The 25899-nt window shown below is 37.6% G+C and overlaps 1 protein-coding gene across 1 annotated transcript in view; it reads left to right on the top strand.

Annotated features, from left to right (window-relative positions):
- Positions 1 to 2901: 2901 nt before the first annotated feature.
- Positions 2902 to 25899, top strand: part of ZMAT1 (zinc finger matrin-type 1) — a gene marked incomplete at its 5' end in the record, with an annotated part of 33447 nt that continues 10449 nt past the window's right edge. Inside the window, 5 exons of the mRNA XM_082610224.1 lie at positions 2902 to 3190; positions 17798 to 17904; positions 21832 to 21933; positions 22011 to 22185; positions 23781 to 24065. Of these exons, the coding sequence (XP_082466350.1) occupies positions 2902 to 3190; positions 17798 to 17904; positions 21832 to 21933; positions 22011 to 22185; positions 23781 to 24065 (958 nt within the window). The remainder of the gene's footprint in view (positions 3191 to 17797; positions 17905 to 21831; positions 21934 to 22010; positions 22186 to 23780; positions 24066 to 25899) is intronic.

Below are 25899 nucleotides of genomic sequence, written 5' to 3'. Positions count from 1 at the left end.
TAGCCCATAGCAGGCTTCCATCAGTTGTTACTCTCTGCCCCATTCCACCTCCTCTCTCTTGTGAAAGAAATTACTTTGGCATTCACTTAATAGCATTACTGTCATAGAGAGCAATGAGAAGTATAAGAGGAAGACAGGAAAGTAGGTGCATATTGCCACAGTGTATAACTCAGATTTGGTGGCATTTTTGTTTTATGGCATGTCACCAAATGGAGTTGGGGAATGGGCAGAAAATTCACTACTTTCTTTTACGTCATGCATTATCCTCTCCCCTCTTTTTACTGTTTGATTGAACAGCAGACACAGAATTTTCCATAGAGCCTAAGAAGGAAGAAGTAACTCAATAATTTAATAAATATTTGTTGACTGCTATAGTCCAAAGACAGGAAATTGTAACTGTCACACAGAGGTCAGCAGGCTCCAGAAAACCACTGCTAATCTTACAGGTCCTCCAAAGCCTTTGGGTGCAAACCTTGCAGAAGAATGTTAAGGCCACCACAAAAACTCATGTTTTGTATCTGTTGGAGTGCATGTAAAGAATGGCTTTTATCTCCATTCTATTCTAAAATGCTTACCATTGGTGAGACCTAAACCATATTCAGAATCCTGCTGGCCAAAAAGTCTGGGAAATGTAATTCATAGGCTTCCAGCTTCTGCAACACAGGGGAGAGCATAGAAGGGGATGGAAAGGCTATCCAATACTAGCTGACAGTATTTGGAAAAGTCCTCTGAGTTTTAGTCCTCTAACCTTTCTGATTTTTAAAAAATACCTGATTCCCTATATTAAATCATTTCTGTTTGAAATACCTAGTGCAGTTTCTCTTTTGCTGACTGAATCCTGAGTGATGCACACTCCCAGGAGATTCTGACTGAATGGTTCTTATACAGCAGACTGTGATTCGGATTTTCAGAAACAATGCTTTTGAGGGATTCCCCCTCGCATATTGGAAGGAATAAAGTAGCACTCCTTTTTATGCTTACCTTGTCCTACTGGCTATTTCAGTGGAATATTTCTTGTGCATGATCTTTCCAGTAGTTTCTTTGATGAGTGAATGCTGCACTAACTTAGAGAAGGACAGGAAAGAACATTAGAGAAACCACCTAATGACTCAGGTAATCTTGGGTAAATTATTGAACCACAAAAACAGCATTAGAAAATGTCCTTAAGAGCCTAGCACTCCAAGTCTCTGAATTTGCTATTCAGCTCCAGCCAGTTGTTGCCAGTCAGGCATACACAACCAATACTGCCAAATCTTCAAATGCTTTTAAGAGACTTTTTTCTTTTGTATGAAATGCACCTTTCAAATGTTGACAGGCAAGTAAATAAATAATTGTGCAGTTAAAACATATCTGTGGACCAGACCTAAGGACTTAGGGACCTAGGCTTGGGGACCACTGGTTTTTGACCTTTGCCCTAGGACTTTACTGTGCTGGACCATGAGAAGTCAGAAATAAAACAAACTGTCTTTTATCTCAAAATGGTCCCAGGCTATGGACAAGAGAGGCACACAATAAAAATGTGCACAAGATATAGGTGTAGCACAGAGGAGGGCGGAATTGAGTCTAAGCAGGGACAGGGCATGTTACCTGGAAGAAGTGATGTATTATTTGGGTTTCCAGGGGTGTATAAGGATTCAGTAGGAAGGTGCCTAATGTGGGGAAAGGGGCATTTCAGGAAGAAGGAGCAATGTATACAATAGCATTACATCATGAAATAACAGTTTTTATAGGAATCTGTAAGAAGATTTAATATAGCTAAATAATAAAGTAAAAGAAGTGTCGGGAGGTGGGGGCAGTGGAAGGGGATGAGATAAGGAAGTAAGAGGGGGGACTAATAGTGCAAAGGTGTGTCCTTTGACTGTCTAACAAGCAAAGGTGAGCTAGTGATAAATGGCAGCAATATGGAAAGATTGGAGGGTTTGAGATCAGAGAAAAGGAGACCAGTGGGACAGATGTCATAGTTCTGGCAAGAGATGATGAGTACTTGAAATAGGGCAATGGAAGTGAGCCTGGAAAGGAGAGCATACCCAAGAGAAACTTTTGCACAGATGCACCATGACACATACCCATCAACAGAGAAATGGATGGATATTGTACAGCATTGACAGTGAGTGAACTACAGCTATATGGATGAACCTCAGAAACAAAATTTTAGTGAAAGAAACAAGCTCCAAAATGCTACCTAGAAAAATATATAAATTTTTGTTAAATTTGAAAAAAAACTAAACAACATGGTTTAGGCACACATGTATGTGCTAGAATGTATGTAAAAGGGGTATGGAAATAATAATATAAATCAAGATATTGGTTTCTTTGGAAGTTGGGGAAAAGATGGTGAGGAGATTCAAATTGTAAGTAATATTCTAGTTTTTTGGTTGGGTACTGGATTCCCAGGTTTTTATTGTAATTTAGATGGGTAGATCCATAGTTAAGCAGGACCTTAGGGCCCACGATGAAACACTTCATGACCAAGGCTTCTGCTTATTTCTGTTCACTGAGGGCTGTAAGAAAGGCAGGAGAAGATATATTTTAGAGATATTTTGGGGGTGGAATAAATTGTTTTCCAGACATTTTTTCCCCTTAAATTGGATTTAGATTAGCTCCTCCAACGGAAGAAGCTTCACTGTGTGAGGCCCACGTGCTTTTACATCCCGCGCTTTTTGCCCTTTGCCCTTGGTCACCGCTGCTTCCCCTCCAAAGGGAGGCGGGTGACGCCGAGCCGTGGGGGGAGGGGAGGGGTGGCCCGCGGATCTGAAGCGTTCCTATTGGTGGAGAGAAGGAGCGAGAACGAGGCTTGAGCCAAAGAGAGAAGAGGGGCAAGGGGGCGGGGCTAAGAAGGAGGCGGAGACAAAGGAACTTAACTGGAGAGAGATGAAGTGCAATTGTCCGCGCCTCGCTGCGATGGCGGCGGCGCGGAGTACAGCCACACCGCTGGCGGCGGAGTCTTCCTCTAAGGAAGCTACCGTCTCTGCCGCCTCCTCCTCCTCCTACACCGCCTGCGCGGCGGCGGCGGCGGCGGCGGTGGCAGTGGCAGCGGTTGTGCCTGCCTCCTCCGCCACCTCCACCCCTGCCTGCCCGCCTGCCGGTGGCTGCGGCGACGGCGGCGGCGGCTTTGGCGGCTCCACTATGGCGGCGGCGGGGAGGGGGGGCAGTAGTTTTAAAGTAGACACCCGCCCTTGCCTCAGAGAAGGTGAGTTCCCGTCCCGGCGTGTGGGGGCGGCCCCATCTTCTTCGCTGCCTCAGTTCAGTCAGTCCGAGATCGGACTGGGCGCGGTTCGTTAGCGCCCCACCCCCCACCTGCTGTGGCGCAGTAAAGGCCAACCTCGCCCCGCCCCGCCCCGCAGTTCTAGCCCCTAATGTGCCAGAGGGACGAAGCAGAGAGGGGCTTCCCTACCTCCCCATGCCCCGAAAAGGATGGCCCCAGGAAAAGGAACTGCAGGTATTCACAAGGCAGGAGTTCGAAGGGAAAAAAAATACCACATAATTTCTCTCCCAGTCAGGGTGCTTTAGTGTTCTCTGTAGGAAGCTGAGATGTCATTTGGTGAAAGCTGAGGAGGCAAGGTAGAAAAGTGTGGCGAAACTAGAAGGTCAGGGAAAGGGAAGGGGGACTGACGGAGAGAAGGGGCAAGAGATGAGAGAGAAAAGGCCAAAGAAATGAGAGGGAGGAAATCTCCCTTTGGGGAAATTCAGCATCCCGCAGTGTAGAAACTTGCAGTAGTATACGTAAGGAGAGACAACATGAGACGTTTGGGGAGGTTAGAGTGTATATTGAGCTTTAAGGTAGGATCGGTTGGATTTTAGGATCCTAGGGTCTGGTGGAGGGGGTTGTACTGAGGAAAGAAGAGAGGCAGAAGAACAGATTTCAGAATTTTCTTTGGCTATTTGAGGGTGTGACCTTACAAAGCAAGGTTTTCGTGCCCATCTTTAAGGTGGTTTTGGTTTTAATAAGTGCTTTTGTACCTACCAACAGGTATTACTCCTAACATAAAAAGATATTTCTTGACTATTTCAGTAGAAGTGGTATTTAGTTCACACAAAGTATATTATATACTTGTAAACAGCCTACTAATAGCAAACTGTAAAATTTGTCATTGAAATGTGTTTTAAAGCAGTTTTGGAAATGCTTCTTAGGTGGTTGAGACCAAGTCCACCCTAGAAGATCTCAGTAAAGCATTTTGCCATCGTAAAGTTCATAATTAATTTTCAGTATATTCTGTGTTACCATATGCTGCTAATTTGCCTCCAAAGTGAAAGACCGTGGACGCCAAAATAGAGTAAAATAATGTAAATTACTTTTTCTTAGGAGGACACTGCATTAAAATTATCCCATAAAAATAATTTTCTCTTCACATTCTTAAATTATATATCCCATAACCTTTGACACCTTTCACTTTGGAGGAATGGCAAAGCAGTAAAAAAAAAATCCCTTACAATATTTGTCATATGCACATTACATAAATGGCACTTACTAAATATGGAAGTTAGAAATACACTGTAACATGATGTTTTTTAAATTTATTAACTCTCTTACTGAAGGCAACGTTTGAAAGACTCTATGTAGTACATTCAGTCAGGCTGCATTTGTACAGTTGTTCTGGGATGAAAGTATGAAATCTCCTGGATTTTTTGTTTTTATACCAAAGTTTCTGTCTATAACCAGCAGGAAGGAGGGAACAGTTTTTCAGGGGTGAAGATCACAATTCAGTTTAGCTCTCATGGCCTTTTCACAGTAAGGTTTAGGACCAGCATCTTATAGAAAAATGGCTTTTTGCCTGGCTCTGTGACTGGCTTGGTTGCATTATCTTTGATATGCAAGTATTAATGGCTTTAAGAGATATAAATTCAGAAAGTAGCAGCAATACCCTGTCTGTACTACTGCTAGCTGGTAAAAATGAGGAGAGCCTTTGAATAGGGGTCTGGTGTAGTGAATCTAGCTTCTGTTGTTAGTTTATCTGCTAGATTTTTCTGACCCTGAACAGATCCCAAGCTTCCAGGATTTGGGTCTTGACATTTTTGAAACAGAGGTATTGGAGTAGCCAAACTCGAGGTTGATTTCAGATCTGAAAGCATGAACCATGATTTTGCAGTTCTGCATTGATAATCTTTCGATGGCATTTCCATGGCTGTGCACTAGAACAGTGATTCATAAGCCATAGAAACCTTCATTGAGAGTTATGACCTGACATTCAGTGAGTAATGAAATCTGTGTTGTTAGTGTTGAGACAATTTACGAGGATATGAGAAACCAAATATAACTGCTACCTAAAAATTATCTCTTACCATTTCATTTTGGGTAAATATCCTTCATTAACTGTTCAGTCCAAACCAAAACTCTTAAATTTTCACCTAACAAATGATGCATATTTGATATAGTACACTGTCCAAAACACTATTAGGGCTCAAAATATTTTTATTTAGATATTTATAAAGGCCATAAATGGTTACCAGTTATGATAGTGGCTAAAAGAGAAGAGAGAAAAATGTTTCTTGGTGGTGTGCCAATGTCTTTTGCTTGTTTATTTTTTTAAGTCCTAGTTAGGAGATGGCTCTAACAGGTGGCAGGAAATTGTCAAGATTCAGATTATTACAAATCCACTCCAGATAGGACCATTAAAAGTTGTTTGATAAAGCATTTGCTGATCCATTTTCAACTGTAGTCAGCATTCCTGAGGATTTCATCTGTCTTGGGGTTGGTAATGAGCAAATATCAGTGGAGATTAGAGATTGCCAAGCAGGGAAGATTAGAAACTCTGAAAGTTTACAAGTGGGAAATTGGGCAATCAACTTAAAAACAATCAACAAATAAAAGAAATGCCAAGTGAACACACATGAAGAAAGCACATACCTACCCCAAATTCATGGCAAGGGGAGTCACGAGATTTTGAGGGACCCTACATATTTCATTCAGTGAAGTTTTTCAAAACTAATGGCTCAAAACTGAATTTTCATCCAGTATTGATGTTGTCATGTGATCATAGTAAAAATCAAAACAAAAATAAAAACCCTCTTGTTTATTTCCCTCTTCCTTTTAAGAAAAAGAAATTATTAAATGGATTCTGTTTTAGATTGGAGGACATGCTGGCATTTAATTTAGTTAATGATCTGTTTGCACAGCCATTACCTAACAAGACTTTCCTTAGTCTTGATGTTATTCAGTAAAGTTCAAGTGCAGCATAAGAAAACGTAGTTAATAGCCTTTCCTTCATTTATTCAGGAATCATTTATTGAACACCTGTGTGTGTGTGCACGTGCGCAGGCACACATGCACCTGTGCCAGGCACTTGGTTCAGTGCCCAGAATATACAGGCGAACTGGACACAGCTATATTATAGAGCTCAATAGTAGTGCTTGATAGTAAAGTTATAAAATAAAAAAATAATTGGGGAAAAAGCAGTTTTAAGGGTAACTAGCCAGACTCCTAAACTATCAAGGCTGCACCATCGTTTATTGTAAATCTGTACTTTGCCCATGGTGTTTCAAATACTATAGGCACACTAAGACACGTTATATTATACATCTAATGTTAGTACTAAGGAAGAATAATTAGCCAACTGTTAGAATTATTTTTTTTTCCAGACTGAAGCAATTTATTTAGCACTTGAAGTTGTTGGCATATTTAACAATCATCAGATAGACCGTAATACTGATAAAGCATTATATGGGTTAATTTATAAAATGTATTCTTAGCAGTTATCTAATAAACAACATTTCTTATTGATTGAGCACTTACTGGCATACTTGCTTTGCTTTCCAAATTGCGACAATCTTCCAATGTCACATGAAGTATTTTAAACTACTATGAAACATACATTCATTCGCTCATAGACTGAAGATTTTATAAAAAGGGCAAAATAATTAAAATTTTAAAATCAAAATCATAGGTTTTATTTTTCACCGTATTTTATTTTTACAAGAGATAAATAAACTGACACCAAGCATTGTAAATGGATGACCACAACAAAAGCAACAATGATTGCAATTACCAAACATGAAACACACTCATACTATGTCATAATATTGCCATTCAGTCCAGTAATCCTCCACTATAACAGCTCTTTACTTTGCAGTGAAAATTGATTTCCATATTTTTTGCCTCTGAGTCCTTGTGGGATTTTTTTTTAATCAAACAGAAAGTCACAAAAATTATAATCATCCTCATCAGTTCACTCAGTCCCATGTAATTAATTTTTTTTCATCTTGGTCTTTTGTTAGCACTTTTATGAATTCATTAGTTTTCCATTAGAGTTTTGAAAATGCTTATTCATTCACTTCAGCAGTATAGTCAGTTACCAGAAATCTGTACTTGTCAGAGTCTTTTCCATGACTACCTTGAAGATGAAACCCTTTTATAGGAACATTTTTGTGAAAGCATCAGGGTACACCCAGAACTGTCTGTAAATGACAAAAGACTTAAAAATGACCACGGTTAAAGACTTGATGAAAGTTCATAATAATGCAACTGACAAGGATATTTAGTTATTTCTGAGATATACATTTGAAAGTAATAACTGGAATTATGACTTACAACATTATGCCAGAACATATAAGATTTTTAGAAATTTCATGTAATGTCTGAAACATTTATATTAATGTATTTCCATACAAATGACCCAAAGAAAGTTTAGTATTAGTTGTTTTTCTTTGTTTTTTATACTGCAGCTTCTTATTGGTCATCAATTTTATACACATCAGTGTACACATGTCAATCCCAATCACCCAATTCAGCACACCACCATCCCCACCCCACCACGGTTTTCCCCCCTTGGTGTCCACACATCTGTTCTCCACATCTGTGTCTCAACTTCTGCCCTGCAAACTGGTTCATCTGTACCATTTTCACATACATGCATTAATATACGATATTTATTTTTCTTTTTCTGACTTACTTCACTATGTATGACAGTCTCTAGAACCATCCATGTCTCAACATATGACTCGATTTCGTTCTTTTTTATGGCTGAGAAATATTCCATTGTATATATGTACCACAACTTCTTTATCCGTTCGTCTGTTGATGGGCATTTAGGTTGCTTCCATGACATGGCTATTGTAAGTAGTGCTGCAGTGAACATTTTGGTACATGACACTTTTTGAATTACGGTTTTCTCAGGGTATATGCTCAGTAGTGGGATTCCTGGGTCGTGTGATAGTTCTATTTTTAGATTTTTAAGGAATCTCCATACTGTTCTCCATAGTGGCTGTACCAATTCACATTCCCACCAGCAGTGCAAGAGTGTTCCCTTTTCTCTACACCCTCTCCAGCATTTATTCTTTGTAGATTTTTTAATGATGGACATTCTGACCAGTGTGAGATGATATCTCATTGTAGTTTTGATTTGCATTTCTCTAATGATTAATGATGTTGAACATTCTTTCATGTGTTTGTTGGCAATCTGTATCTTCTTTGCAGAAATGTCTATTTAGGTCTTCTGCCCATTTTTGGACTGGATTGTTTGATTTTTTGATATTGAGCTGCATGAGCTGCTTGTAAATTTTGTAGATTAATCCTTTGTCAGTTGCTTCATTTGGAAATATTTTCTCCCATTCTGAGGGTTGTCTTTTCGTCTTGTTTATGGTTTCCTTTGCTGTGCAAAAGCTTTGAAGTTTCATTAGCTCCCATTTGTTTATTTTTGTTTTTATTTCCATTTCTCTAGGAGGTGGGTCAAAAAGGATCTTGTTGTGATTTATGTCATAGAGTGTTCTGCCTATGTTTTCCTCTAAGAGTTTGATAGTTTCTGGCCTTACATTTAGGTCTTTAATCCATTTTGAGTTTTTTTTGTTTATGGTGTTAGGGAGTGTTCTAATTTCATTCTTTTACATGTAGCTGTCCAGTTTTCCCAGCACCACTTGTAGAAGAGGCTGTCTTTTCTCCACTGTATATTCTTGCCTCCTTTATCAAAGATAAGGTGACCATATGTGCATAGGTTTACCTCTGGGCTTTCTGTCCTGTTCCTTTGATCTATATTTCTGTTTCTGTGCAGTACCATACTGCCTTGATTACTGTAGCTTTGTAGTATAGTCTGAAGTCAGGGAGCCTGCTTCCTCCAGCTCCGTTTTTCATTCTCAAGATGGCTTTGGCTATTCGAGGACTTTTGTGTTTCCATAAAAATTGTGAAATTTTTTGTTCAACTTCTGTGAAAAATGCCAGTGGTAGTTTGATAGGGATTGCATTGAATCTGTAGATTGCTTTGGGTAGTAGAGTCACTTTCATAATGTTGGTTTTTCCAATCCAAGAACATAGTGTACCTCTCCATCTATTTATATCAACTATAATTTTCTTCATCAGTGTCTTATAATTTTTTGCATACATGTCTTTTGTCTCCTTAAGTAGCTTTATTCCTAGATATTTTATTCTTTTTGTTGCAAAGGTAAATGGGAGTGTTTTCTTAATTTCACTTTCAGATTTTTCATCATTAGTGTATAGGAATGCAGGAGATTTCTGTGCATGAATTTTGTATCTTAATACTTTACCAAATTCATTGATTAGCTCTAGTAGTTTTCTGGTAGCAGCTTTAGGATTCTCTACGTATAGTATCATGTCATCTGCAAACAGTGACAGCTTTATTTCTTCTTTTCCAGTTTGGATTCCTTTTATTTATTTTTCTTCTCTGATTGCTGTGGCTAAAACTTCCAAAAGTATGTTGAATAAGAGTGGTGAGATTGGGCAACCTTGTCTTGTTCCTGATCTTAGTGGAAAAAGTTTCATTTTTTCACAATTGAGGAAGATGTTCGCTGTGTGTTTGTCATATATGGCCTTTATTATGTTGAGGAATGTTCCCACTATGCCTACTTTCTGGAGGGTTTTTATCATAAATGGGTGTTGAATTTTGTCAAAAGCTTTCTCTGCATTGATTGAGAGGATCATATGGATTTTCTCCTTCAATTTGTTAATATGGTGTATCACATTGATTGATTTGCATATATTGAAGAATCCTTGCATTCTTGGGATAAACCCCAGTTGATCATGGTGTATGATCCTTTTAATGTGCTGTTGGATTTTGGTTGCTAGTATTTTGTTGAGGATTTTTGCATTTGTGTTCATCAGTGATATTGGCCTGTGGTTTTCTTTCTTTTTGACATTTTTGTCTGGTTTTGGTACCACAGTGATGGTGGCCTCATAGAATGAGTTTGGGAGTGTTCCTCCCTCTGCTATATTTTGGAAGAGTTTGAGAAGGATAGCTGTTGGCTCTTTTCTAAATGTTTGATAGAATTCGCCTCTGAAGCCATCTGGTCCTGGGCTTTTGTTTGTTGGAAGATTTTTTTTTTTTTTTTTTTTTTTGCGGTACGTGGGCCTCTCACTGTTGTGGCCTCTCCCATTGCAGAGCACAGGCTTCAGACACGCAGGCTCAGTGGCCATGGCTCACGGGCCTAGCCGATCCACGGCATGTGGGATCTTCGTGGACAGTGGCACAAACCCATGTCCCCTGCATCGGCAGGCAGTCTCTCAACCACTGCACCACCAGGGAAGCCCCTGTTGGAAGATTTTTAATCACAGTTTCAATTTCAGTGCTTGTGATTGGTCTGTTCATATTTTCTATTTCTTCCTGGTTCAGTCTCGTAAGCGTGTGCATTTCTAAGAATTTGTCCATTTCTTCCAAGATGTCCATTTTATTGGCATATAGTTGCTTGTAGTAATCTCTCATGATCCTTTGTATTTCTGCAGTGTCAGTTGTTACTTCTGCTTTTTCATTTCTAATTCTATTGATTTGAGTCTTCTCCCTTTTTTTCTTGATAAGTCTGGCTAATGGTTTATCCATTTTGTTTATCTTCTCAAAGAACCAGCTTTTAGTTTTCTTGATCTTTGCCATCGTTTCCTTCATTTCTTTTTAAATTTATTTCTGATCTGATCTTTATGATTTCTTTCCTTCTGCTAACTTTGGGGATTTTTGCTTTTGTTTTTGTTTATGCTTTTGTTTTGCGGTACGCGGGCCTCTCACTGTTTTGGCCTCTCTCATTGCGGAGCACAGGCTCGGACACGTAGGCTCATTGGCCATGGTTCATGGGCCTAGCCACTCTGCAGCATGCGGTATCTTCCTGGACCAGGGCATGAACCCATGTCCCCTGCATCAGCAGGCAGACTCTCAACCACTGCACCATCAGAGAAGCCCCAACTCTGGGGTATTTTGTTCTACTTTCTCTAATTGCTTTAGGTGTAAGGTTAGGTTTTTTATTTGAGATGTTTCTTGTTTCTTAAGGTAGGATTGTATTGCTATAAACTTCCCTCTTAGAACTGCTTTTGCTGCATACCATAGGTTTGGGGTCATCGTGTTTTCATTGTCATTTGTTTATAGGTATTATTTTATTTCCTCTTTGATATCTTCAGTGATCTCTTGGTTATTAAGTAGTGTGTTGTTTAGCCTCCATATGTTTGTATATTTTACAGATTTTTTCCTGTAATTGATATCTAGTCTCATAGTGTTGTGGTTGGAAAAGATACTTGATACAATTTCAATTTTCTTAAAATTACCAGGGCTTGCTTTGTGACCCAAGGTATGTTCTGTCCTGTAGGATGTTCCATGAGCACTTGAGAAGAATGTGTATTCTGTTGTTTTGGGACGGAATGTCCTCTAAATATCAACTAAGTCCATCTTGTTTAATGTATCATTTAAAGCTTATGTTTCCTTATTTATTTTCATTTTGGATGATCTTTCCGTTGGTGAAAGTGGGGTGTTAAAGTCCCCTACTATGATTGTGTTACTGTTGATTTCCCTTTTTATGGCTGTTAGTATTTGCCTTATGTATTGAGGTGCTCCTATGTTGGGTGCATAAATATTTACAATTGTTATATCTTCTTCTTAGATTGATCCCTTGATCATTATGTAGTGTACTTCTTTGTCTCTTGTAATAGTCTTTGTTTTAAAGTCTATTTTGTCTAATATGAGAATTGCTACCCAGATTTGTTTTGATTTCCATTTGCATGGAATATCCTTTTTCATCCCCTCACTTTCAGTCTGTATGTGTCCCTAGGTCTGAAGTGGTTCACTTGTAGACAGCATATATACGGGTATTATTTTTGTATCCATTCAGCCAATCTATGTCTTTTGGTTGCAGCATTTAATCTGTTTACATTTAAGGTAATTATTGATATTGATGTTCCTATCACCACTTTCTTAATTGTTTTGTATTTATTATTGTAGGTCTTTTCCTTCTGTTGTGTTTCCTGCCTAGAGAAGTTCCTTTAGCATTTGTTGTAAACCTGGTTTGGTGGTGCTGTATTCTCTTAGCTTTTGCTTGTCTGTAAAGGTTTTAATTTCTCTATCATTCTGAATGAGATCCTTGCTGGGTGGAGTAATCTTGGTTGCAGTGTTTTCCCCTTCATCACTTTAAATATGTCCTGACTCTCCCTTCTGGCTTGCAGAGTTTCTGCTGAAAGATCAGCTTTTAACCTTTTGGGGATTCCCTTATGTGTTACTTGTTGTTCTTCCCTTGCTGCTTTTTATATTTGTTCTTTGTATTTAATTTTTGATAGTTTGATTAACATGTGTCTTGGTGTGTTTCTCCTTGGATTTATCCTGTATGTGACTCTCTGTGCTTCCTGGACTTGATTAACTATTTCCTTTTCCATAATGGGGAAGTTTTCAACTATAATCTCTTCAAATATATTCTCAGTCCCTTTCTTTTTCTCTTCTTCTTCTGGGACCCCTGTAAGTCGAATGTTGGTGCCTTTAATGTTGTCCCAGAGATCTCTGAGACTGTCCTCAATTCTTTTCATTTTTTTTTCTTTATTCTGCTCTGCAGTAGTTATTTCCACTATTTTATCTTCCAGGTCACTTATCCGTGCTTCTGCCTCAGTTATTCTGCTATTGATCCCTTCTAGAGAATTTTTAATTTCATTTATTGTGTTGTTCATCACTGTTGGTTTGCTCTTTAGTTCTTCTACGTCCTTGTTAAATGTTTCTTATATATTCTCCATTTTATCTCCAATATTTTGGATCATCTTTGCTATCATTATTCTGAATTCTTTTCAGGTACACTGCCTATTTCCTCTTCATTTGTTAGATCTGGTGGGTTTTTGCCTTGCTCCTTCATCTGCTGTGTGTTTCTTTGTCTTTTCATTTTGCTTAACTTACTGTGTTTGGGGTCTCCTTTTCACAGGCTGCAGGTCGTAGTTTCCATTGTTTTTGGTGTCTGTCCCCAGTGGCTAAGTTGGTTTAGTGGGTTGTTTAGGCTTCCTGGTAGAGGGGACTAGTGCCTGTGTTCTGGTGGATGAGGCTGGATCTTGTCTCTCTGCTCGGCAGGTCCACGTCTAGTGGTGTGTGTTGGGGTTTCTGTGGCCTTATTATGATTTTAGGCAGCCTCTGTGCTAATGGATAGTGTTGTGTTCCTGTCTTGCTAGTTGTTTGTCATAGGGTGTCCAGCACTGTAGCTTTCTAGTCATTGAGTGGAGCTGGGTCTTGACATTGAGATGGAGATCTCTGGGAGATTTTTTCCATTTGATATTACGTGAAGCTGGGAGGTCTCTTTTGGACCAGTTTCCTGAACTTGGTTCTCCCACCTCAGTGGCCCAGCACTGACACCTGGGTGGAGCACCAAGAGCCTGTCCTCCACGCTGCTCAGAATAAAAGGGAGAAAAGAAAGAGAGAAAGAAGAAGATAAAATAAAATAAAGTAAAATAAATAAAAAATGAAATAAAACAAATTAAAAAAATAATTATTGAGAAAAAAAACTTAAGTAATGAAAAAAGAAAAACGGAGAGACAGAACCCTAGGACAAGTGGTAAAAGCAAAGCTCTACAGACAATAATCACACACAGAAGCATACACATACATACTCACAAAAAGAGAAAAAGGGAGGAAAAATATACATATCATTGCTCCCAAAGTCCACCTCCTCAAATTGGGATGATTCATTGTCTATTCAGGTATTCCACACATGCAGGGTACATCAAGTTGATTGTGGAAATTTAATCTGCTGCTCCTGAGGCTGCTGGGAGAAATTTCCCTTTCTCTTCCTTGTTAGCACAGCTCCCGGGGTTCAGGTTTGAATTTGGCCCCTCCTCTGTGTGTAGGTCACCTGAGGGCTTCTGTTCTTCGCTCAGACAGGACAGGGTTAAAGGAGCAGCTGATTCGGGGGCTCTGGCTCACTCAGGCCGAGGGTAGAGAGGGGTACAGATGTGGGGCGAGCCTGCGGCAGCAGAGGCCCCCGTGACATTGCACCAGCCTGAGGCACGCCGTGCGTTCTCCTGGGGAAATTGTCCCTGGATTACGGGACCCTGGCAGTGGTGGGCTGCACAGGCTCCTGGTATGGGAGGTGATAGTGACTGGTGCTTGCACACAGGCTTCTTGTTGGCTGCAGCAGCAGCCTTAGCGTCTCATGCTTGTCTCCGCACCCCTGTTGCTGCGCTGTCCTCCGTGGCTCCGAAGCTCCCCCACCATGCCATCCGCAGTCTCTGCCCGTGAACGGCCTTCCTAGTGTGTGGAAACCTTTCGTCCTTCACAGCTCCCTCCCAGTGGTGCAGGTCCTGTCCCTATTATTTTATCTCTGTTTTTTTCTTTTTTCTCTTGCCCTACCCAGGTACGTGGGCAGTTCCTTGCCTTTTGGGAGGTCTGAGGTGTTCTGCCAGCGTTCAGTAGGTGTTCTGTAGGACTTGTTCCACATGTAGATATATTTCTGATGTATTTTTGAAGAGGAAGGTGATCTCCGCATCTTACTCTTCCGTCATCTTGAAGCTCCTCTTATATCCCTTTTTAATCACTTTTTTTCCTTTTTTGAATGCAGAATTAAGTCCAAATGCCCTAATGAAGCCAATTATGATTTGGCTTCATTCCACGCTTTCAATTATTGCCTTTCATATTCTTGTGTACCCCCAGGTACCTTTATTCCACTCTTTTTATCTGAATTTTATTCATCTTTTAAAGCTTAGTTCAAAACCTGTTCACCTCTAGAAAGCTTTTCCCAAACTCCTCAGCAGGAATCCACTGTACCTTATGTCTTATATCACTTACGACATTTTGATCTTGGAATCATAGTTCTTTTTTAAAATAATTAATTAATTTACCTGCACCAGGTCTCAGTTGCGGCACGGGGATCTTTAGTTGTGGCACGTGGGATCTTCGTTGCTGCACGCAGAATCTTAATTGTGGCCTGCAGGATCTTCTTTGCAGCATGCAGGATCTTTCAGTTGTGGCATGCGAACTCTTAGTTGTGGAATGTGGGATCTAGTTCCCCCAGCAGGGATTGAACCCAGGCCCCTGCATTGGGAGTGTGGAGTTCTCACCACTGGCCCACCAGTGAAGTCCCCATGGTTCTTTCTATACACATCTCCCTTACTAAATTGTAAATTCCTTGAGATTAGGAGTTATTCACTTGCTGTGTCATTTCCAATATGTGGAGCAGTCATGTATTTATAATGGAAAAATGTCAAGGTAAAACAAAGTTCTGCTCCAACAAATACACATGTGACAAGTTATTCAGATTTCAGGGAATCCTAATTTCCTAACCTTCCAGATGTGGGAAATATTGCTTACCTTGCAGACTTGTTTAAAGAACTAAAGGGGTAAGCTATTATCTTGTTTACACATAGAGGGCCTTCAATAAGTGCTCTTCCTTTTTTCTTATCTCTTTCCAAAATGTGTACCATAGTACTTTGAAACTAACCTCAGTAAATACCAATAAAGCTAAATGACGTGCAAGACATTGAGGGCCTGAACTTGGGTAGTGTTATGGGGAATTAAAAGGAAGAGATGGATATCAAATAACGTTATAAGCTAGAATTGACATGAAACAGTGATTTGCTGGGGAGCAGAATGGCTGAGATTTTGAGTCTGGAATATTATGCCATTTAATAAAGAAAAACAGACCAAGATCTTGTTTGAGAAAATGAGTCAGAGGCAATAAGTCTAGGCAATACCATTCTAAAGGAAAAGTTGTAGGGGTACCAGTAACTTCATGGACTTCATGGAAATTTATCTGGGTCACCAGTAATGAAAGGCTAGGTTAAAATACTTAGCCTTGGGCTTCCCTGGTGGCGCAGTGGTTGAGAGTCCGCCTGCCAATGCAGGGTACACAGGTTCGTGCCCCGGTCTGGGAAGATCCCACGTGTCGCGGAGAGGCTGGGCCCGTGAGCCGTGGCCGCTGAGCCTGCGCGTCCGGAGCCTGTGCTCCACAATGGGAGAGGCCACGACAGTGAGAGGCCCGCATACCACACACACAAAAAAAAACTTAGCCTTCATATTTCCCAACTTGAGTGTCAGTGTCAAACTTTGACTATTAGAAGTGGGGAAATCTGGAATTAAAGGTTGATCTAGGAAATAAATGAGTGTTAAATTTTAGGAATTGTTGAACCTCTAAATTAGTAGTTTCCTTTTGTCTTCTTAATGGAAACTTTCCCTCTGTAACAAGTTATATTGCCACCAAATGATAATATATACTTATTATTAAAGAATTTAATAGGAAGTTCAATATCTTATCACTATGCTCAGATTGCATATAGTAGTTAATTCTGAAACAAGGGAAGTCCTGAAATACATTTTAGTTAAACTCTCTACCTTGCTGACTTTAAGAGTCAAAGTTAGAGAAATCATATATTTTAAAACAACCTAAAAATAATTCAGAGAGGATACTATATATTATAGGGATAAATTTTTAAGTGTTCATCACCTTGTTTTTGACATGTTCCTAGTTACAGTTATTATTATCTTGAACATGCAATTTAAGTAAGCATTTTTAGTCCATACAGTGGTACTGAAAACAAAGCTTAGTTGCAGATATCCAACATAACTTTTAAAATAAATACCTCTAAAGGTTCTTTAAATAGAAAGTCCTACATACTTCTTGCAAAAATTGAAAGAAAACAGTTGTACAGAAAATAAAATGTTAAATGTTCTCCCTTTCTTCCTTTTCTAGCCCCGCTTCCCAAAGTTAATCACTTTTAAATTTAATTTATATCTTTCCATATTTTTTATATGTGATGTATATTTAATTTTTGTTAGTGTTGGAAATGGATGTATTGTATTTATTCTACAACTTTTTATCCATTTAATATATCATTGGCCTTTCTCTGTGAAAGTATGTGTGGTGTCAGCTTATTCATTTAAATAGCCAAATAGCAAGCAAAATTTTGATGTTTTGAGATTTATACCTTATAGATGCGTTAATAAATTTGGGGGGGAATACATTGCAGCTGTTAAGAAGTTTAGATAGAAGCGTGGACCTCAAGTGTAAATTCAGAAAGTTTTGGCATATGTTATTTATTACAGTGAGAAACATTTAGAAATAACACTTCTAGATGTTATTATATGAACATTACTTTATAGCTTTGGGGGATTCTGTGAGACTTGTTTGGCCAGATGAGTCTACTAATGTTCATACAACAATGGAAAATGTTTGCCTACTATGGGCAAAGTTTTTTTGTGGTTCCGTGTGATTTTTAGATAACATTGGAACCACAGCTCCAGATAAGTGACAGTCTTATAACAATGCCTTTTTAAGGATTGTCTACTGTAAAACACAAATTCCAAGGCTTGGTTTTTTAATCCTGCCGCTCATTATTGGTGCCCCAAATCAGTCTACGAAGCTCATGAAGTTACTGGTACCCCCATAACTTTTCGTTTGGAATGGTATTGCCTAGGCTTATCATGTTAAATAAATAACTCTTGCTATATCCTACATTAGAGGCATATTTACTATGCTCATATTAAATTGCATACTCAATAAGCAAAAAGCTTTTACTGTAGCCTCACAAGCACTCAGGTTTGAGGTGGTATATAAAACAATATGTAGTTGAAGAATGAAAATGATACTTCTAAATATTCATTTATGTGATATGTAGTCTCATTACCCTTTATTTTATTCATAGATATGACTTGGAAAGAACAGGAAAAGACTGAACTTTTTACAGATAATTTTTGTAATATATGTGGAGTAGTGCTGCAGTTTGAATCACAAAGGATTTCACATTATGAGGTAGGTTAAAAATAATGGGAATAGAATCTAAAATAGGTTTTTAAATATAGCAGATAAACTTCATATATTATCTGTTTTTGATTCTTATGAGAATCCTGTGTATTATTTCCCTTTGATGGATGAGGAGCCTGGCTCAGAGAGGTACAGTAACTTACTAGCTTAAGTTTGGAGAATTCAGGTTTAAACTTAGTCATTTTGACTCCAAAGCATGTTTTCTTTTCTTCACATCATTCTGCCTCCATTTGTATCTATCAAGCCACTATATCCTTCGTGTCCTTGTAGTAAATATAAGGGGAGTTTTATAAAGCTTGAGTAGGAAATAGTTAATGTGAATCAAGGGATATTATTGAACTCCAGAGTTTTCCTTTACAGTAAATGAAGGATAAAAACAAAATGAACTAGTCTTGCACTTGATTTAGCTACATGTTTTTAAGCACAGTACCATAGAATTCTAGAGTTAAAAGAGGAATGTTTAATGTCCTTACTTCTTTAGTTTATTGATTAGAAAACTGAAACCCAGAGGGATAGTGATTCTGCATAGCTAATCTTGGCATGACTAAGCTTAAAAATGATTTCTTCTAATTTCATATCCAGTGTTCTTTCCTTTCTTTTAGTGTTGTCTCCCATTTTTACATCATATTATGAACTATTGGATTTATTTTCATATCTGGTATCCGTGTTAACAAAAGTACTAGATACATTTACTTAAAAGACATACAGTGCCAGTTCTACTTTTTTAAACACCTCATCTTGTTTTGCCCATTGCTCATCTTATTGGAAACCATATTTCAGCCCTTATGTTGATTGGGATTCAATTACTGTAATTACAGATAGTGAAATTGTGTTGGCCGTGGATTGAGAGGACGTAGGTTCAAGTCTTAACTCCACCATTGTTGTGAAACCCTGGGCAAGTCACTTTACCTCTCTGAGCATGTTTCTTGACCCTGCAAAATGGGGGCATAAGATCTCTCTTACTATACTTGTGAGAATTAAGTGAAATCAGGTATGTGATTGTGCCTAGCATATCCTGGGACCCCGAAGCTCAAAGATTTAGCGTTAATAAAGAGAGACACATAATCAAGGGGCTCTGTGATAACTGTGGTTGGGACCATTTGAATTTAAATTTGAAAAATCACTTTTATGGGCTTATGAAGTACTATTCAGTGTAGAAAATATACAAAAATATAAGAAAATATGAATCAATCATAATTCTGTTGCTTGTAAGTAAGCATCATTTAATTAACTTCTATTTAGTTTATATGATTCCAGTATGCTTTCTAAACACACATATTTTTACAAAAGAGAATTGTATGTTGTTTTGCACTTGCTCTTTCATATAAGAACATATTCTGAACACTTTGTCCTATCATTACATCTTTTTACTTTTCTATAATAGTTTAATGGCTATAAAGCATTATGTTATGTAATGTTGTAGCATATTTTTTAATTTAAATTTCAGCGCCATCTGTAAGTTTGGTACTTAAGCTTGTTAAATAATCAAATCAAAATTATACATGACTTTCCATATATTTGAAAGCACTTCTGTGCAAATATCCTACTTGAAAAGGTGATTTTTTTTTCTCTTTAGTATACAGCTTGGTTAATAGTGTCAGACTATCTCAGCATAGTATTTATTGTACATGTAAAATAGGACAGTACTGCAGAAGTTTTGAATTTTAATGAGGTTGCACTTATTAATATTTCCTTTTGTATTTATACTTACATGTTTAAGAAACCATTCTTTGTTCTTTTGTCATATAGATATTTCTGTCTGTTTTCTTCTAATACTTTTAAAAGTTTTATTTTTTAGGTTAAAGTGTTTGATCCATCTGGTATTGATTTTCACATATGGAGGGTGGTAACATTATTTTCCATACAGATAGCCAGGTATACCAGCAATATTTATTTAAACAGTCCATCCTTGCCTCACTGATTTGTAGTGGCATCTCTATCATGTTAATTTTCATATACATATATATATATATATTTATAATGTCATTATGTTTTATTGTATTGCTTTGTTAGCCTGTCTCTATGATAATTTCACCTTATTAGTATAGCTTTAAAATATGCCATGATACCTGGTAGGGAAAATTTATATGACAAAAAACTCATTATAAAGTTAAAAGACAAGCCACAGATTGAGTGCTATTTATAACCGATATAACTAACAAAGGATTAGTATCTAGAATATATAAAGAACTATATATCAATTAGAACAAGAAACAACCCAATAGAAAAATGGGAAAGTGTTATAAACAGGCTATAGAAGAGATACTTAACTTCAGAAGTGATCATATGGGAAATGCAAGTTAAAGTGATAATGAACTACCTTATCAAAACCATCATGCTCGCAAAAATTGAAATCTAACACCACTTAACACTTCAGGAGAATATAGGAAGACAAATCACTCATATATGCTACATTTGGAGTTGTAAACTGCTTCAACATCTTTTTTTAATTAATTTTTATTGGAATATAGTTGCTTGCTTCAACATCTTTGGAGAAAAATTTTATAATACCTATTAAAGCTGAAAACTCTCATACCTTATAAGCCAAATAGTCCATATCTAGGTGTCTACTTTAAAGAAACTCTTGGACATTATATTAGGAGATATGTTTACATATGTTCAGTGCAGAAATGCTTCTGATAGCAAAATAAACAAACATAACTGCCTTCAGTAGGGGACTTGATGGGTAGCATATGGAGTGGAATATTATGCAGCATGTAATATGAATGAACTAGAGCTATAGGTATCAATATGGGCAAATCTTACATAATAATTGAGTTATAAAAAGTTGAAAAGGATATGAATAGACTGATTCCATTTTCATAAAATTAGAAAAATGACAGTAGTACATAATACTGTTTATGGGTACATGCATATCTAGTAAAAGAAGAGAAGCATAGAGGAAATGATATAGACCAACTTTAAGATAGTGGTTACCTATTGAGAGAGACTGAGGAGGGGAGGGATTGTTGGCATGAGGAGATAGGACTGTATGTGTAAAACTTTACCTCTTTTGAAAAGGAGATCTGAAACAAATATAGAAAAATGTTAATAATATCTGTTAAAACTGGGCAGTGGGTATGTACTTCAGCTATATTATTTCCTGTGCTTTTCTATATGTATATATTTCACAATTTAAAATGCTGTAGAGAGAGAGTAAGTAGTTGCCTCACAGTATATGTTCAGGAATGTTAGTTTCCCTTCTATTTACACCAACATTTTCATTATCATGTATTTTGTTATACATTTGTTCAGAGATTTTTCTAATGTGCCTAACCTAGAATGGTTAATTTCCTCACATAAAAGAATTTGAGAGGTAAGCAGTACAGGGCTGATGTGACAGCTCCATAACATTATCAGAGATCTAGGCATTTTCTGTCTTTCTACTCTGATGAACTAGCCTCTGTCCTCAAGATCCCCCATAGTCCCAGATGACCTTTAAATCTTAATTCCAGAAGCAGGAGGGAAGAAGGTTAGAAGAAGGGTTCATCCTCCATCCTTTTAGGAGGCTTCCCAGAAGTTCTACCCAGCATTTCAGATTACATCTTATTGGCCAGAATAGAGTCACAAGGCTACATCTTGCTGAAAAGGAGGCTGGAACATGCAGTCTTTTAGCTGGGTATATTGCCTAAGATGTGTAACTAAGGAAGAAGAAGAAGTTTGATATTAGGCAAAAAAAAAAAATAGGAGTCTCTGTCAAAAACAAAAACCTAGAAGTTATTGGACTCTAAATTACAGCATTATTTTCATTTTAACTGAGATTTAGAGATTTGAAAGCATGTGAAGCCTTTTCGTAAACTTGGTACACATTAAATATATTTCAATTCACGAGTACTGTCCTCAAATTTGAAGAGGTGTAAATTTGGGGTACCTCTGTTATTGAATAAACAAAGTCATATTATATCATTTTTTCAGAGTGAAAAACATGCTCAAAATGTTAGGTTTTATTTTCAAATGCATGGGGAACAAAATGAAGTGCCTGGTAAGAAAATGAAGATGGATGTTAGGAATTTTCAGGTGAGTGGCCTTTGTTGATGTTGTAATTCGAAACTTTGAGTTATTGAATCTTTCTAACAGGATTGTGCTTATTTCAGATGCATAGGAGTGAAGTCGTATACAGAAACACATTTTGTGATCTCTGCAACATGATTTTTAGCTCCCCAGTTGTTGCTCAGTCTCACTATGTGGGGAAAGTCCATGCTAAAAAACTGAAGCAATTAATGGAGGAGCATGATCAGGTATCTCCATCAGAATTTCAGCCAGAGATGGGTAAGATGACATTCACCTCTTTAGCTTCAATACAGGGTCTCTCTATAATTTTCTCCCATCTCTGCCATCCATTTTTTATTGGAGACACTTTTACTCTGCCGCAGTAACTTGGTTCTTCTTCTGCCCAGTTAATCTCTTTCTGTATCCTTGTAATTTAATATAGAGATCATAATTACTAGCTGAATTTTAAGAAATGTTGCGACCTCTCCTTTTCAGTTTATTAAATCCAAATAAAAGCAAGTTATTTGCTATGTTGCTATAAAGAAAGAACAATAAGCAACCTGAGCTCTCCAGTTTCTCATCAAATTATAAAGTCTTAACTCCTTCTTACTTCTTCCCCTTGGCATCTATCTCATTCTTTTTTTTGCTTTAGTACTTTCCAAAACATTATCTCATAGTGTGTGTTCAGACCAATGTCTTCACCATAATATAGTTATATTGCATCATTTTCTGACTATAACTATAGCCAAAAAAAAAAGGTACAGAATCTTCTTCTACCTGATTGCTCATTCCTTTCTTCCTATGAATATAAAGAAAAAGTACTACTAACATTATCAATCAGCAGTTATTGAGTACGTATTTTATGTTAGATGCCAAAGATACAGAGAACTGTAAAACGTTGCTGTTTCCTCCTTCCAGTGATGTTGGGCCTCCAGCACATGAGAGAACTGACCCACAGATCTCACTTCTGGCCTGAAGTGGCAGAGTACACCCTGGAAAACCCAGCCTGTATTTTGAAAATGTTGTGTGCCAGAACAAAAAATAAGATGATCAATTCTCTGGAATAAATAATTTACCACATTCTCACTAGCTTCAACACTTTAGGAATAAAGCATGTCTAGCATGGTAATTTTACCAACATTAATTTCCAACTCATAGCGTAGGCCTCATCAGCATTAAAACATATAGTCTTCTTAATAAATGAAACCAGAATTATTTTTAAATTTATTCTAGTCTCTCTAATTTTTGTATATTTGTTTTTCTGTCTGTCAGTCAAGAGGGACAGAATCAGTGTGCCGTACAAGAGAAAGCATCTTGTAAAGCCTTATCTTTTAGTCCCCAAAATTCATAAATTTGGGCTCAGAGAGGAGACTAAATGAAAGAGCTCTGAAATAACTGTAATTGTGGAAACATATAATTTTATAGCCTTAAACAACTGCATAAATCTTATTTTGATACAGACACCACAAATCTGGACTGAATAGGTGATTTACTGTGCTACTCAAGAAAGACACCCACTTAGAAGTTGGTACCATCTCTTTTACCCTCACTAATTTCAGGAACCATCCTAAGACATCTCTTATGCCTTCATTGATTTTTCAAATGAATAAAATTCATTTGAAATAAATGCCTAATGCTGAATATTCTTTCCTGTATCTTTGTTGGAGAAACTTGGTGACAGACTTGTATTCAAATTTCTATTCTCACAGAAGGAAATTCTTTTTAGGCTGAGTACCTTTATCCAACAGCCCTATATGGAAAAAGTCCAGAGATAGTAGGTTTTTAAAGAACTCTAACTTTCCCTAATACTTCATAATAAATGCAGCTCTAATAGCTGGACACATGTTGATCACTTTTCATTATGACTATTTCAGCAGGTGTGCCTATTACTACTTCTGCAGAGTCAACTTTTCTGAAGCCCCTTGTTGTCAAGCCTCCTCCAGGTGGGATTAAAGACGAGACTATGCCTTCCTCTTCCAGCAGTGCTTTGGATTTGAATAATCCAAACAAGTATTGCAAGCTCTGTCCTGCTTCCTTCAATAGTCCATTAATGGCTCAACAACATTATGTTGGGAAAAAACACAAAAGAAATGAAGCTAGGAAGAAGTTTGTAGACAAGATAAGAAAGAAGGCTCTCCCAGCAAAATCAGATGCAAATGGTAAATAGTAAAAATATCCCAAATCTCTTTCTTAGGAAGTTTATATTTTATAAAACATTACTGGCTTATGTATATACTATTTTGCTTTTACTGAATACAAGGTTGATAATACTCATGGGATCATAGAATTTTCGATAAGTAACGACTTTTGAGTCCATATAGGTCTGTCTGTTGGTTTTCTAGAAAATGAGACCCAGAAAGGTTTAGATGACTTACTAATAAAATATAGGTATTACCACGGTTTCATGTTATATCATAGGTACATAAGGAAGTATTTTAAATTAGTATCATGTAGTTATATCATTCGGTCACTAAGTATGACTTAAGTGTCTCTTAGGTGCTAGGCTAGTTATTCTTGGGAATACAAATGAAGATATACTATTTTCCCTGAAGGGGCAAGTGTATAACTACTTAGGTTAATAATACTTCATTGCAAGAGGCTGCAGACATGGATTTTTGTGTACATATTTTTGGTAACCAGAGGAGCCAAACATCATGGTTCAGAAAATCTTTATAGAGGAAGATATGATTTAGATTGATAGCAGTGGGAAGGAGAGAGGTTGAACAAAGGAGCTGAGAAAGAGTGGCAAGAATTCAGGCGCAATAAAGATTCTGATCCTGACTGGAGTGATCTACTTGCTCTTCTAACCATGTGTTTTTTCATTTTTCTCCCACAGGCACCTTCTCACTACTAGTATATTTTATTCCCTTTTCATATTCTCTTCTCCACCCACTTTTCCTCTCCTCACCATTATTTTTCAATTCTTTCCTTACTAGACCTTTCTGCTTAATGTGAAAATGTTCATTACTCCCTTCTTGAAGTTCTGTTCTTTGTCATTAGTAACTCCTTATGCTATTGTTCTTTTCCCATGTTTCTATTTCTTTTCTGTTTTCTTTGGGGGCTCTTTTTTAAATTCATTGTCTAAATGTAGGCATTCCCGTGGTTCCATTCTTGACCTTAATCTATAACATGATCTAATCTGTTCCTCTGATTTCAGCTCTCATCTGTATGCTTATGACCTTTCTGCAAAGCTTTAGATTCATATATTCAAAGAGCAGCTACCTCTTCACCTGTATACCTCATAGCCATTTCAAATCCACTCAGTCATTCAAAGTAGAAACCTGTAGTTAATTGTAAATCCCACAGCACCATCTACTTCACTTCCTATATCTAATGAAGCACCAAGCCATGACTGTTTTACCTCCTGAATCTTACTGTTACCTTTTCTCCATCCATGCTTTTCCCACACTAGTTCAGGCCCTCAACATCTTTTCTAGAGTTTTGCTACTCAAAGTGTGGTTTGTGGCCAGCATTATAAACATCACTTGGGAGCTTGTTAGAAAAAAGAATCTCAGGCCTCACTGCAGACCTACTGAATCAGAATCTGCATTTTAACAAGATCCCTAGGTGATTTGTACAATAAATTTGTACAATAAATTTTGAGAAGCATTGTTCTAGAATATTGCCACAACCTCTAACTATTCTCCTTGCCATCAGTTTTATCTCCCCAGATCTACCCTCAATTTAACCACTAGAGTTTTTCATCTAAAGTGTACATCTTTTCATGTCATTCCCCTGCTTAAAAGTCCTTATTTCTCTATTTTCTAAGGATAAAAATCTAAGCTTCATAGCTCTCTACCATCTTGTCCCTATCTCCTTCTCCAGGCTTATTCCCTGCTACTTCCTGCTATGATTTATGTGGGTCAGAATCTACAAACTGCTTATGGTTTCCAGAAACCATTACCCCATTTCTTGTCTCTGTGCCCTTCATGCTGCCATTTTGCCTAGAACATCTTCGTGTCCCTCTTTTCTTGACCAACTCCTACTCATTTC

The sequence above is a fragment of the Mesoplodon mirus genome (genome assembly GCF_964341445.2).
Source record: "Mesoplodon mirus genome assembly, chromosome: X".
NCBI classification, from domain to species: domain Eukaryota; kingdom Metazoa; phylum Chordata; class Mammalia; order Artiodactyla; family Ziphiidae; genus Mesoplodon; species Mesoplodon mirus.
Note: the sequence above shows the minus strand (reverse complement) of the source record. Positions and strands in the feature narration are given on the sequence as shown.